This window comes from Hibiscus syriacus, unplaced genomic scaffold (assembly GCF_006381635.1).
Source record: "Hibiscus syriacus cultivar Baekdansim isolate YM2019G1 unplaced genomic scaffold, ASM638163v2 tig00009098_pilon, whole genome shotgun sequence".
Lineage (NCBI taxonomy): Eukaryota > Viridiplantae > Streptophyta > Magnoliopsida > Malvales > Malvaceae > Hibiscus > Hibiscus syriacus.
This window is the reverse complement of record NW_024062188.1, coordinates 13937-29020: the sequence shown is the minus strand read 5'-3', so window position 1 is coordinate 29020 and position 15084 is coordinate 13937. Positions and strand designations below refer to the sequence as shown.

At 31.8% G+C, this 15084-nt stretch overlaps 1 protein-coding gene across 1 annotated transcript; it reads right to left on the bottom strand.

The window, feature by feature from the left end:
* Window positions 1–2097: 2097 nt before the first annotated feature.
* Window positions 2098–6953, bottom strand: LOC120203161 (filament-like plant protein 4). The gene is made up of 6 exons (XM_039203506.1): window positions 6840–6953; window positions 5899–6036; window positions 5523–5742; window positions 3120–5430; window positions 2884–2941; window positions 2098–2687 (listed from the first exon to the last, which is right to left on the bottom strand). The coding sequence occupies exons 2-6, from the start codon at window positions 6016–6018 to the stop codon at window positions 2247–2249; spliced, it is 3150 nt and encodes a 1049-aa protein (XP_039059437.1). The 5' UTR covers window positions 6019–6036; window positions 6840–6953; the 3' UTR covers window positions 2098–2246.
* Between the last annotated feature and the right edge of the window lie 8131 nt (window positions 6954–15084).

Here is a 15084-nt window from a genome sequence, read left to right as displayed (position 1 = left end):
ATAAGATCAAATATATCATTTAACATCTTATTTTGCAATCAACTCTTTCACACCGTTGGATTTTTCAATATTTTCATTTTCTACTTATTTTGTACAATCAACTCTTTCAAAAAGATATTCACCAAACACTAAAAATAAAAGGTTTGACTACCCATCAATTATTTATACTCAAATAAATTAAAAATTCTTCAAAAAATTTGTTTATCAAACACCCCAAATATCATCTTCAACAATTGAACGGCTTCTTATGGTGGTCAAATTTTGCGTTTGATCCTTGTACTATGTTAAATTTTAAAATCTAATCCCCATACTTTAATATAATTGAATTCTTATACTTTTATGATGTTATTAATTAATTTAATCTAATCCATATGTTTTGGTTAGAACAAGGGACCACCACCAATCAAATTCATAATTAATTTAATTATGATATTTGGCCATTTAGTTCCTTGGTAAAAAGGTAAGTTTTTTTTAATCTTAGAATAAAATGTTTGTCGTATTTATCTCGTAACTTGTTTAGGATAATTTTCTTACGTAATGTGTCAATGTTGGGTTCATTTATATAAAAGAAAATTGCTTCACTAGATCTTGTACTATAATTTGAGTGTTGGATCTTAATTGATTCTCTCAAGTGCGCGATTGTCATTTACTCCCACGACAAAACGTACGTGATTAGTGGATGCTATACGCTTTTAAAACCAATTGCTCGACAGCAAAGAGAGACACCCACTGTGATTAAGACAATATTATATATAAAATATTCTTTATTATATTTGTCATGTCTTTAATCAATAAACAATAGATAATATCTACGAGCATCGTTCATCATCATCAACAATCATCAGCGATGAAAAGCAAATAGGAATGTGCAAGAGATGCAGTGATTGACGATCAAACAAAAAACAAACAAAAGTTTTAAATGCACAGGTGGAAGTATATAAATAATTAACAAACTCCATAGCCAATAACATCAGTTGACAAAGAATATATCAAAACCTTCATTTGTTTTGAGCAGACAACGGTCGAAGCTCAAGACTCAACTTTCCTTTTCCCCCATCAAATCAGATTCAACCCACGGAGATGAGATTTACTTTCCCACACGCAACTCATTGGAATGAATTCATTAAAAAAATGAGTAAACTACACGTTTAATACATAAATTATTAGTTTTGATTCATTTTAGTATATAAACTTTCATTTTTTTCAAAATCATACATAATGTTTAGTTTTTGTTTCGTTTTAGTACCCCTATTAAAAACTTAACGTTAAGTGTTGAACAAATTTGTTAGTTTAGGTACTAAAATGGACCAAAGTTTATAGTTTAGGTACTAAACATGTTAAGTTTTTAATGGTGGGGTACTAAAATGGAACAAAAACTAAACGTTAACTATGATTTTAAAAAAATTGAAAGTTTAAGTACTAAACGTGTAGTTTACCCTAAAAAAATTAGGGATAAATATTGATAAAATCATATAAAGAATTTAGTCAATTTTATAATATAATACATAAATTTTAATTTAATCTATTATATACATGAAATTTTAATTTTAAATTGTTTATGCACATTTTAGATACATTTACTTTTATATTAGATAAATGTAATTATTTGTGTAAATAACATTTAAATGTAAAATGATGATAATATCATCTTCAATAAATTGTGAAAATTGAATGACATAAAACTTCATATATACAATTGCACAAAATAATATTGCATACTTTACTTAAATTTATGAAAATTTGTTTATGAATTTCATTTGAAGGAGTAAAATGTTTACATTCATTACAATTAAGGACTTGGTTTTTCCCCTAGATAGTTTTAGCTTAATATATTATTATATTCAGGTTGCTAACTTTCATTAAATTAATTTTTTTAACAATTTCTACTTACGAGGAGCGGAATGAGAATTTTGCTCCTAATGTGTAAAAAATTAAAATATTTTAAATACATCAAAATAGAAAAAGTATATATTTTTTAAAATTTAAAACATATCTTCTAACTAAAATTTATTAATGTAAACATACTTGGTATATTAAAACTAGGATATAATTATTTATGTAACAAATATGGCTACATAAACAGTCGAAATTAATAAAATTACATCTACGCCAAAGCATTAGTTCACGATGTGAAACACAATAGCATACTTGAGCTACAAAAGTCGAAAACGAGGTCTCTAAACTTGGATTATTCTAACTATTATTACCCATCTCCTCAATCATCAACTTCTACGCATTTTGCAGGTTTAATGACCATTCTTCCCTTTGGAGGAAAAGAATCTGCTAAAGCCTCGCGATTGTTTCCCCGGCATTGGGTCCGAATAAGAAAACGAAGAGCTCGACATGCTAGACCTGTGTTTTGTGTGGTTCGACTTGATTGGCAATGTCGAAAGGTTTGCTTCATTATCAGAGGTGCTATGCGGCGTGTTATATGACTCCATAGGCATGGGAGACTCTGCACCTGTTATCCTTCCATTGCCTGTCTCTGCCTGATCCAAGTCTTGCAAGTTGACTCCGCTGGTCGTTGATTCACCCTCACTCAAACTTTCTCCATTTCGGTTCCACTCTTTGTATGGTGACCCCATCGTGTCTGTCGTAGGACGCAAAGATTTCAATTGCTTGCCAAGAAGGAATATAGTTTCTTGACACTGCGCCCTTTTCTCCGCTGCAGCTGCTAATTCTTTCTCCTGAAATCGAATGAAACTATCTTAACTTGGTTAATTTAGAACTTTAAACGTGGAACTGTAAAAAATTGTACTGTTTCATTATCAGCAACTTTGTCAACTGATCATATCTTTGTTGGACGTTTTGTGTTTGCACACAGTAATATCAGATTTCAATGCAAGTGTTAAAAAACTAATTTTAAGGAACAATGGTCCTCACCTGCTTGTTCTTGAGGTCATTATCAGCTGCTGAAGAACAAACAGAACAGTTCTCGTTCCTAAAAAGTGATGGACAACAATTAAGAAATTATTACAAGTAAAAACATGGCATTTAGAAAATAGAACCATACAATTAGTTGTTCCGAACATATGCATACCCGTGTCTAACATTAACGCCCAAGTCTGAGTAAGTTAGTAACGTAGTTTCAAACAATATGAAATGAGTTTGAGGCTTACCTTTGCAATAGCCCTTCGAGTTCCTTACATCTGGCTAAAGCATCTTGATGATTTCTCTTGTCATCTTGAAGCTCATTATCCAGAGTTCCTATTTTTCCACGGAGAAAGTTTACCTCAGTCTCTAACTCCTCTGCACGTCTTTCGAGTGATTTATAAGACTCTGCCATGCACTTGAGCTGTGTCTCAGCCAAGCTGTTTGAATTTTGAGCAGAAGCTAACTGAGATTTAGCCTCGGCTAAAAGTTGCTCGGTTTCATGTAATTGAGACTTAGTCATCTCCAGGTTTTGAGTAGATCGAGCAAGATCAGTTGCCATCTTTTCTTTCTCCAACTTCAATTCTTGAAACTCTTCTGAAGAGAATTTGCCTGATTGTTTTGATTCATATCCGTTATCCAGAACCTCAGGATTGGAAGTGGGACTCGAAATGTGGGCACATCCATTTTGATATCTTCCTCCCGAAGAATCCCTTTGAGTTACCATATTCTCTGGTAAAGCAACCTTATCAATGCAATGTGGACTGTTGATTTCCACTTCATTACCCTTGTAGCCAAGCACATTGAATCTTAGTTCACCGGCTTTAGCTAAAACAGTAGAAAGATCGAAAACGAAATCATTCAGAGAGGCAATGCTGCATAAGACCTTATCGTAGGTGACTGAGAACTCCTCAATTTTATGGCTTAATCCATTATCAACAGAGCTAATGTCATCAACTGCACTTGCTTCTCTTCCCAGGAACAGTATAAAATCATGAATTTGAGAAATTGCAGCAGCTAATTCTTCACTTATAATTTGCAAGGGTTCTGAAGTAACATTATCACCTGGGGACATAGCAATTTCCTTATCTGCAGTTACACTACCGTTTATGGAGTGCTGTCTCAGGCTATCCTGAGCATGATCCACAGCATGTTTGATGTCCTCCAGAATTTTCTGCATGTCAGCATCCTTAGAAATAGATTCGAGCATGATGGAAAGCTTTGTCCGAAGCTTCAGAACAGGCGATTGGTCGACATCAGATTCTGGAGGGAATGAATCATGTCTCTTTTCAGAATGGAGTTCCTTGCAAGAAATTTCTCCTGAAGCGTCGTCATTACCAGTTTCAGATATCTTATTGTGAGTACAATCTGAAATGATGAGTGCACCGTTTTCAGTTGAATCATTTGAAGAGCAAGCCAACTTCTCCATCTCAAGAAAGTCGTCCATAAGGTCTAACTGTTTCACATTCTCGGTTCTGTTTGACTTCTCAATGTTGTTTTCCTTCTTGAATTGAGAGAGCTCAGGGATCAAAGCTGTTGCCCATGATTCAGCACAGCTTTTTTCATCATCATTTCCATCTTCCGACAAAGAAGTCAAACTTGGTGGATTGCTAGCATTTTGATTTGAGTGAACTTCTGCAGGAATCTGAACGATCGTTTTTGAGGGACTTCTGTGCTGGTTTATGATGGCAAGTTGAGCTTCTAAAGCTTGAAGCTTGCTCAATGTCTTAGCACATAGATTCTTTGAAGCCACTAGTTCACTGTTACATTTTGCCAAAGCTTCTTTCAGCATCTTTGTCTCTTCTTCCGCTGCCAACAAACGTTCTGCGAGCAACTCGTTCTCTTTAAGGAACTTCTGTGTATTGTCAAGGGAAAAATCAGTCGCCGTGTACAGGTGAGGAGTTGAAGGCCGAGCAGGAGACCTCTTTAGTCGAGAATCTCCATAATCCCTTCCTAAACTCTCAACCTCTAGCTTCATTTGGGCAAGTGCAGCCGGCCCCGGCAACTTCTTCCGCACAAGTCCACGCAGTCTTTGGCACTCAGATTCTAGCTTTGCAATCTTTTTGACACCCTCCATATGCTGCTTGTTGGCAACTTCTGCAGACCTCATGCTCATATTCTTTTCTTCGTTACGAATTTCTAGCTCTTTGGAAGCTACATGGAGTTCATACTTCAGTGAATTTATTTCCCTTTCACAAGATTCTATGTTAGCCTCAGCTTGTGATTTTTCTTCACCGATCTTGATCAGCATGTTGGAATGTTCTTGCGAAGACCTTGAAATTGCAGCATTTTCGGCTTCAGACTTGAGGAGTTGTTGGTCTAAATTAGCTATCTTAGCTTCAAGCTCAAACTTAATCTTTTCACACTTCTTTTCTTTGCTAATTACAACATCTTGCAATGTCTGTTTGTGCTCTTCGTTCAGACTCCGGATTTGTCGCATGCACTCTTTAAGAGCATCGTCCAAATGTGATGCCTTGTCTTCAGCAGCAAGCTTTGAAAGCATAATGGATTCCAGGTTATTTTTCAATGCCAAGGCCTCAGCTTCAGCCTTTTCCCAACCTACAGCAAAGATTGAGAAAATTTTCAGGCTAACAGTATAGGGAGGACATTTATTCTTACATTACATTTAGAATGTTTGAGCATAGACTAACCCGAGACAGCCTCTTCTGCAACTTTAGTGTGCTGTTTCACCAGGTCTTCCTTGGCAGAAATCTCCGATTTGGCCTCTGACAGCTTTTTGTTCAAGTCCTTAATCTCATCCTCCAATGTTTGAACTTGTTCCTCGTATGTTTTCACTCGAGTTTCCAAACCAGTGAGATGTGAATATGATTCCACAGTAATTTGAACATACTTTGCTTTTTTGTATGAATCCTGTAATAACAGAAAATTACCAGAATATCAGTATCAGATAAAATGGTTCAATCATTCTGATGATAATCAGAGATGAATATTGAACAAATCGGAAATTCTCCAAGCAAGCATGTTTGATGCGTTATAATTAAGTAAAATCATGTTCAAAAAGTTTACCTGATCACCTTGAGATGCCACTGAAGCCAAAGTAGCAGCAGCAGCATCCGCTGCGGCAGCAGCAGTAACAGCAGCTTTATCAGACGACTTTTTCTTCCAAGACCAACGGCGATCCATCATTTAAATCCGGTTTATCACCTAGGTCCGGAAAGCCATATAATTCGTCAAGAAAGATATACAAAGAAAAGAAGAAAACTGAATCTATATTTTAAAGATCAAGTCCAAATTGAATTTCTTAAAAGCAAAAATCATAAGACCATAAACAGAAACAATGTCCGAAAATAGCTAATTACGTCATATTCTGTCCAGAAAACAGAGTTCCAATGACTAAATGTTTTAAGGATCCTGAAAGAATTAAGGGGGGGGGGGAAATGAAACATTAATTAACAATAAGAGACAGTTATGAAACAGCAAATTGATGATTAATAATCGGATTTGGTAACATTTAAAAAAAAGCATTGCATGTTGGAATAATGTCTTGTTACACTCACACTGTCACACATACACCAAACTATTAATTATCTGTTATCGACACAGAGAATCCTAAGAACAGAGTCACCTTTTTTTCCCTGTTCCCTTTTTCTGGTTTAGATTGTCAATGAACTAGAATTCACTTCGACCGAGTCAAATAATAACAAAGCTGTCAGAAACAGAAAATTTCTTCTCATTCATCTTATATTTTCTCAGCCACCAAACAGAACCATAATGTGAACTAGAAAAGATTTTAAAAAAAAAACTTGCAAGCTTGGACAACGAAGAACAAGCAGGAGTCAGTATTGGCAGTGATTCAGAACCCAAAAAAATGATAAAATAAAGACAAGCCGTCAATTTAGTATTGAAATGAAAAGTGGAAAATAAAAGAATCAAGTCACATTCATTACCTTACACATACAAATATCATAAATCCAATAGTTTAAGATTGAAGTGAATAAGATCGATACTGTTGCAATTGAATCAGTTGAGCTTACATTTTCGAGCAAACAGGTGTTTCACTTCAAAGGAAAAAGATCGAATCAAAGAACTAAGATCTCAGAATTAAGTGACATAGATTTCCTTGAAACTGTAAAAACAAACGGAAAAGAAGAAGAAAACGACAAGGACTCTACTTAAGCAATGAAAATCAATGAAGCAAAGCTGAGATATGAAAATCAATGAAGCAAAGCTGAGATTATGGTTAAATTATAGCAAATTAAAAAAACGGTAGAGAAACAGAATAAGAAAAGACTGGAAGTGGAAGAAATCCGAAAACAGTGAGCTTCACCGACAAAATGTGATTAAAAAGCAATCTCAAAAAAAAAACTTTGAGAGAAAGGGAACACTGTACTCAGCATAAAACCGAACACCTGTCTTGCAATCAGAAAAGAAAAAACGTAAACAAGCTAAGTTCGGAAATGAAAACAAAAACAGTATCTGTTTTCAATTTCACTCATCACTTTCGACTGTACTCTCTCGACATTTGCCGCTAAGCAAAAGCTAAATTTATCAGAAAAAGGAGAAACATAATATATTTTTTCAATTACAGAAACGTGAACTTGCCTTCAGAAATGTAGCCTTCTACAGAGAGTCTGAATATCAAGAAAGACTCGTTTCGGATTTTAATGTTAAGATCTAAATTCGAAGTATTTGTCTTATTTTGTTAATGTTGAAGTTCTGAGAAAGAGAAAAAAAATGGCGGCAATTCGGTGGATGAAACGGCGGAGGAGGGAAGGAAAACGGTGGGCTGCGGATGTGGTGGTGGTCGTGGTGGGAAATATTGTGGACTTAAGGCCTCGCTTAAAAGCCAAGACGTGTATGCAAAAGTTCCGAAATCGCTCACAATTTTTTTAATTATATTAATTTTTTATCAATTCTTTTTAAAGACAATAAAAAGTATAAAGGCAACAACAAATCGATGGACGAGCATGTTGAACTGAGTTTGTAGTGCTTAGAAAGGGAAATCTCTCCTCATTATTATCTTAAAATTTGTTTGAGAACCTTGTTTGGTGTGTTCTCATTTAATTATTGTGAAAGGAAAGAAATAAAAGACTGTATTAAGAAATCATAAGAAGTGTGAAAGAAATGTTGAACTCTATTAAGAGATTATATGTATTTAATTACGAGGAAGAGATATAAATAGATTAGATAATATTAATATTTATCTTTGTAATCGTTGGGGTATTGACCATCAAATTATGTTGTAAGTAGGCAGTCATTTATTCCATTATTGGGATAATCATGTATCCTTTATCCCATTATTGAGATTTTTTCTGCAGAAAAACTCTGTACATTGGTAATAAAATTTAAAATTATCTAATTTTTTTTTGAGAATATTTGATTATCTTAAAAGGAAATAAAATATATATAGGGTAAATTTGTATTTAGTACATAAACTATCAGTATTTCTCTATTTTAATACATAAACTTTTAATTTTTTTTAAAATCATACCTAAATTTTACTTTTCGTTTCATTTTAATACATATTGTTAAAAATTTAACGCGTTTAGTACTTAAACTATCAGTTTTGATATGTTTTAGTACCTAAATTTTCAATTTTTTCAAAACTTAAATATGATTTATGTACTAAACTTGTTTTGGTACCTAGACTTTTATTTTTTTTCAAAACTTAACGACAATATATTAAAATGAAACAAAAATTAAACTTTAAGTGGATTTGGAAAAATTAAAAGTTTATGTATTAAAACGAAATAAAATTGATAATTTAGATACTAAATACATAGTTTACCCAAAGATATATTATATTATTGTTGTTGTCTGTTTTTTACTTGGAGGATCAAACGGCTGAGTTGTATGTGATATTTGGAAAGTTCTGTTTGTGCTTTGGACCACCGTCGCTTCTCACTACAGCTCAGTATGTTGTAATAACTCGTCTGTTATTATACTCCAAGGCTGCATGCAGCCGCCATGTGTCTCCACATCCTCACCGTTCTTTCTTTGGAACTTCAGTCTTCGGAATATCTTTCATTTTCAGACGTGTAATTTAAGTTAAGGCTTGCTATATTTAATTTTATTTTACTTTTTTAATATTTGTACTTCATATCAGTTAAAGACTAACAATACAATTTTTTTTCTCACGAACAAACGCTTCAATTTTACTTTATCGTTAGTTTACTGTCTACAAATGTATTTTGGGTAAAGTACACAAATGATCCTCACACTATAAGATGTTGTTTTATTAAAATTTTCAATTATTAGAAGTTATTAAATAGTCATCTAACTATAGGACACTACTTTGTTAAGTTCTTCGACTATTAAAAGTTACAAAATGATCAATTGACTATTCATAAGTTCCAAACTCATCATTTTCTATTGACTGAGATATGATAAAATATGATCCTAGAAATATCTGAGTTATTTTTTTATTGGCTATATGTTTATATTATATCGTTGAGTAAGTGTTTGAAACATTATGTCGTTGAGCAAGTGTTTGAAAACAATATGATTTTATTATATTTTAGTCAAGAATTTAACGTATAGTTCAGACGACCATCAAACTTTTAACAAAAGAAAACAAGATTAATACATATGAATAATTGGATAACTTTAATAGTAGGAGAACTCAACCTAATATCAATATTATAGTTTATTCTTACATGTTCATAAATGCTATCTACACCCTTGTTTCTCGGTTTTTTAATTTCATTTTGTATCTTTGTAGGCAACATTTTCTTTGAGAAAAACCATTTTTAATAGAACAAATACTAAATCTGGTGTAAAGGTTTGAGATAAAGTGCAATAAAAAATCAGTTCATAAATCAACACGTATTTTCTTTTTGTCAACAATAAATGGATCTTAGTTCATTAATGGTTCCCCATATTATTGATTTAGTAATTCGTTTGCGGTACAATTTATTTTTACCTCTCACGAGTGTAATAATGCAGCTGATATTATGGTAAAGATAACCCGACAATACTCGGATAGTTTACGTATCTTTTTTGCTCCCCAGAAAACTATTGCCCAAGTTATTTCGGCTGAGACGAGCTCTGCTGGGATGCAAGATTATACAGAATAATACTCCTTAGGGTTAATTCTGTCACAACCGTCTTTCGAGTGAGCTTAAAATTGGGCTTCGACTTGAATAAAAATGTTAGAGCTGCCACTGATCATTTAATTTTAAAAAGAGTTGATAGAACCCCTTAATTTATCATCTTACATGATCTACGTTTTACCAAAAATATGTCGGATTCTGGAGTCGGTTACAGTCAATGAAGGATTAGCACCCTTGAACTGCCCTTTCGATACCAATTTAATTTCTCGGTTGTCTTAATGACGAAAATTAAAAAGTCAAATTAAAATTTAAGAAAATTCGATCCGAATTACTTACCGTTGAAGAATTTAAAATTAACCCTAAAAGGGTTCAAATGTGTTAGATTATAAAATAAAATAAATATTAAATAAGTCAAAAAAGGAAGAAAAAAGGTTAAATTAAAAAAATGTTAAAAGGAAAAAAATAAAATAAAACCAAATAAAAATTAAATTTTAAAAGCAATAAATAAATATAAATAAAAATAGAATATGAAGTTTTAAAAGAGAAATAAAATTAAAAAATAGATAAATAAAATGATGAGAAAAAAAGGTTAAAAGATAAAATAAAAAGATAAAAAAAAATAAAATGTTTAATAATAATAATAACACCTGATAAAAAAATTAAAAGGACCAAATTAGAACAAATTGAAATCTATGGTCAAATTGATGCTAAAAGTGAACTGCAAGAGAAAAATAAAAGGTTAGGGGGTCAATTTGCAAAATATAAGAAATGTAAACAAGGATTAGATTGAATAAATTTGAAATTCAAGGGTAAATTTACAACAAGAGACCAAAACGAATTACACTTCAAACTTACAAGGACTACGAAAATAATTTAAAAATATGATATTTGCACTTTAGTCCCTCGGTTATAAATACCCAAAAAATATCATTTTAACCTTAACCCCAAAAAAATCTTTTCTCTCCCAAAAAAGCTCTCAACACACTCCCTCAGCCGGTCGAATACTGACCAACCTCCGATGAAACCCTCCGTCGTCGACCACAGCTCCGACCACCACCTTCGATGGCCGGAAAAATTAAAAAATACCCAAAGTGTTCCTCTCTAAGCCCTGAATCCTATCCCGAGCTCTAAATCCCCAAAACTTACCCCAAATAGCATAGATATAAAAAAATAACATTTGACTCCTATATTTCTGGTGACTCTCTTCGGTTTCTGGTGATCGCTCCTCTTCTGAACCACAATCGGAATTGTTTTCTTGGGTTCTTTGTGATTTTCCACGAACCCCGCGAACTTTTTCACTCGGTTTTGCTTGATGTTTATGTTGCTTTTCTGTTTCGAATGCTTCGTTTTCTTTGTTGTGTATTGTGCTTTTTGCTTGTTTGGTGTTCTGATTTTTCAGTGATGTTTTTCGATTACTTGGTTGCCTCTCAATCGATGTTGTTGTGTGGTGTGCCTCATCGGAGGTATTTATATAACTCCTTTGGGGGTCTGTTGTTGATCTTGAAGGGGTTGTTCCCCTCGTTTCAGGCTTACCTTCGTTCACGTGGTCGGGAATCCCGGGATGGTGCAGTCCCAGTTTTCTCGGTCAGTTGGATTTTCTTTGATTGGGACTTCGGTTGCATGACCGTTGGATTGGGTCAGATCCAATGGTCCAGATCTGACTGCACAAACATGTATCTCTTTAGGGTTTTATTACCCTTTTATTTGCTTCAATCATGGTTGTTCATTCGTGCTTTGATCGTACGGCTCCTGTCCGTGCAATGCTGTAGCTAAATGTGGAAACCCTAATCTCTTTCGGGCCAGGTAAGGCCAGCTTACCGGTTGGGCTTCCTCACACTCTTGTTGGACTTGGACCTAAATAAAAATAAATAAAAATAAAAATAAACATATAAATAAATAAATAAATAAATAAATAAATAATATAAAATATATTTCGAAAAACGTTTTCGAAACCTATACATATGATATATTTTCTAAAACGTTTTAAAATTATATATTTTATAAATTTTCAAAATGTTTTCAAAACTATATATTATATATATGTTTTCAAAATGTTTTCAAAAATTATATATTATATATATTTTTTCAAAATGTCTTCAAAAATTATATATTATATATATATATTCAAAATGTTTTCAAAAACTATATATTATATATAATTTCAAAAAAATTGTATATATATATTAAATAAAACCCCTGACGAAAATGAGTGACTACAAATTCATCATTTCCGTTCAAAAAAAATATGTTACATTTAAGATGTTTGAAAAAAATCTCAATAATTCCTTTTAAAATAATTCTTAACATACAAATCCATCATATGGTCTCATAGTTAAAGAAAATATTATCCTTTGAAATCTCCCATTCTTTGTTAACCTAGTCCTGTATATGCTGCAGAATTATTGGGTTTGTCTGCCTTTGTTGTCTTTGTGTTAAGAGCTTGAAAACTTCCATGTTGTCTAGCTCGATGATAACCTTTCTTGCTCCAACGTTCCACTTAGTATCTTTTTGAAATATCAAATCATCATAATAATCAAATTAAAAATAAATTTTAAGTTTAAATATTAAGATAATCCACAAATAAGCTTAAAACCGTCAAAATTCCTTGAATTTCTTTGAGGAAAAAAATAAACTCCTAAATTTTCTTATACTCAACTTTTTTTTTTAAGGTTTCTTATACTCAAATCTCCATACTCTGAAATTTTATCGTCTCATCTTTTTATTCAACGTTATCCATTAAATTTCATAATTTTATTAGATAGGTAATGTCCATCCCTCACCTCCACTCTATAAAGAAATTTAAACAATTCATGAGCAAAATTCTAAAAATGTGTCTAAAAAGGACACGTGAACCCTACTTTTCACACGTTTGTGTCATGTTGTTATCACGTGGGGACTACGAGGGAAATGAGGAAGAAAACAGTTTTGGGTGCACATGTCACCGGAAAAACAACAACAAATTTACATATGAGTCGAGTTGCTTAGGTCTCATTTACAGAAACAGACAGCGTCGACACAGAGAACGAACTGAAACCAAAAGCTTATTTCCCTCTACCTTCTTTTTTGGGTACATCCAAAGTTTTAGGTCTTGGATGACTCTCTCAATCCAAAGTCAAGGCATACCTAAGACGTAATTGAGATTTACATAGAAATTTATAGATTGTCCGCCAAGAATAACATTGGTAAGATTCGAACTTAACCTTACAAGCTTAAATTTTTGAATCTCTACCACTTGTACAAGCATTTATTTTGTTCTTTCCCCTACCTTGAAAACCCTTTGTTTCTCCTCAGTCAGATATCTATCAAGTATACTTAGTTGGTTAATTCCTACATTATAGTAACATTATATTTTGAAATAAGATTGTGTTACATATTCTGTTTATACGGCATCAATCAAGTGACTTAAAATGATTAAAAGGATAATTGTTACTTTTAGAGATTTCAAATTCGAGCATAACGTCAATATGGGTGTTTGAGCATTCATTGTCAAATGGTTAAGTATTTTGAACAAATATTACTTTGTAATCACCCTAGACTAATAAAAAAATATTTTGCTTATCTAATAATTTTATATTCCCAAATAATGTTAAAATATGCCAATATAAAGTGTAATTTAATTATCACTTATTCTTTAGATAATAAAACATTAATATTCTACATAACATTAGATGAACAATTGTTTATTGGTGGGGAAGAGACATGAGACATCAAGTAAGGGTAGAGGACTTTCGTCTTAAAATCTTTTGGATTATAACTCTAATCGTTAATTTTAAATTAATGTAGCCATTATATTTATTATTTTGATCAGATTAATTTTTAAATAAAATTTAAGTTTAAACAAAGTATCAATAATAGAAAAAAAAACTGAATTATTACATAAATGTTGAACAACTTTATCATAACATAAAGAATAATTAGTACAAACTGAAATTAAAAATATGAATAAAAATAAAAATAAAAATATTATATCTCTAAAATAAGTAAAATATTTTTTTCTTTATTTTGTTCAAATTAAGCCATACTAATAGTTAAAAATTATAATATAAAATTAATTTATTATTAATGACAATTTGGAAGGAATAATACTTCTCTATCAAATGTATCATAAAAGTTGAGTATGTGAAAATTTAATTTAATTCTTTTTAGTCCAAAGAATTGAGAGAATGTGGTGGAGCAAAGAGAAAGGGCATCCGAGGTTCATTTTTCTCATTTTATTTTTGCTTTTCCCCATGTGATTTGTAAAGAAAAGTTGGGTTGGCAACTTTGGTGAAACTTTAATATATCCATCACAACTTTTTCTTTCTGTTGAATTTCAATAGCTATATTAGAGTCTTGTTGTTTTATTTTTATCATTTAAATTGTTATTATTAGGCATATATATATCAATATATAGTATATAGATAATTGGAGAGAAAAGATAATTTGAATTCCGAATAATAAAAATATTAATATCATTTAACCATTAAAATGATAAATTATCAACTTAGTAGACAAAATTCACCCATGTCTCCTTTTTCTTTTTTCTCTTTTTGAAGTTGACTTCGAAAGTTTTCTTTTGCTTTTGACTTGAGGGTAGATCAATATTATAGACGTTTATGATTAGAATATTAAATTTTTATATTAAAATTGCAATAAAAATGTAAACAAAATGTAATTATAAGTTTTGTTTCTAAATATTGAAGAATTGATTGACAACATAATTTGGGTCATTTTTTCATTGGTAGAAAATCAATATATTTATTTGTATGTGATTTGATATATTAAATAATTTTAAATTTAAATTTATAACTGAATAAGTACAAGGAAGGACTTATAATTTTATACTAAGATGGACAAATCTCTAAAATTTTAGAAGTGGTCAATTTTATAGAATTTCAGGGGTAAAAATAGATATTTAATAGAAAAATACATAAAAGAATCTATAATATATGGTAATTTTAAATTTTCAAGAGGCACCCAGTCCTTTCCTGAACAAGCACATTTGATCGGTTGGACAAGCTGTTCATCCTTGTTCCCTCGTATTCCCTTTGTTCATAGGTTCTAGACATATTAGAAGCACTCCCTTTCTTTCTCCTAGAACCTCTCATTCCCATGCTTTGATTTGATAATAGTGGGAGATATAAATGGATAGTGATGTTAGGCTACGCAAAATGGATAGCGGATGCTAAATACTAATGATTGCCATCCTTCTACGGGAGTT

Coding starts and splice junctions, on each gene's coding strand:
- LOC120203161 (XM_039203506.1), bottom strand. CDS start 6,018: ATGATGGATCGCCGTTGGTCTTGGAAGAAAAAGTCGTCTGATAAAGCT. Junction 5,431..5,522: donor TGCAGAAGAGGCTGTCTCGG/GTTAGTCTATGC, acceptor TCTTTGCTGTAG/GTTGGGAAAAGGCTGAAGCT. Junction 2,688..2,883: donor ATGACCTCAAGAACAAGCAG/GTGAGGACCATT, acceptor ATTCGATTTCAG/GAGAAAGAATTAGCAGCTGC.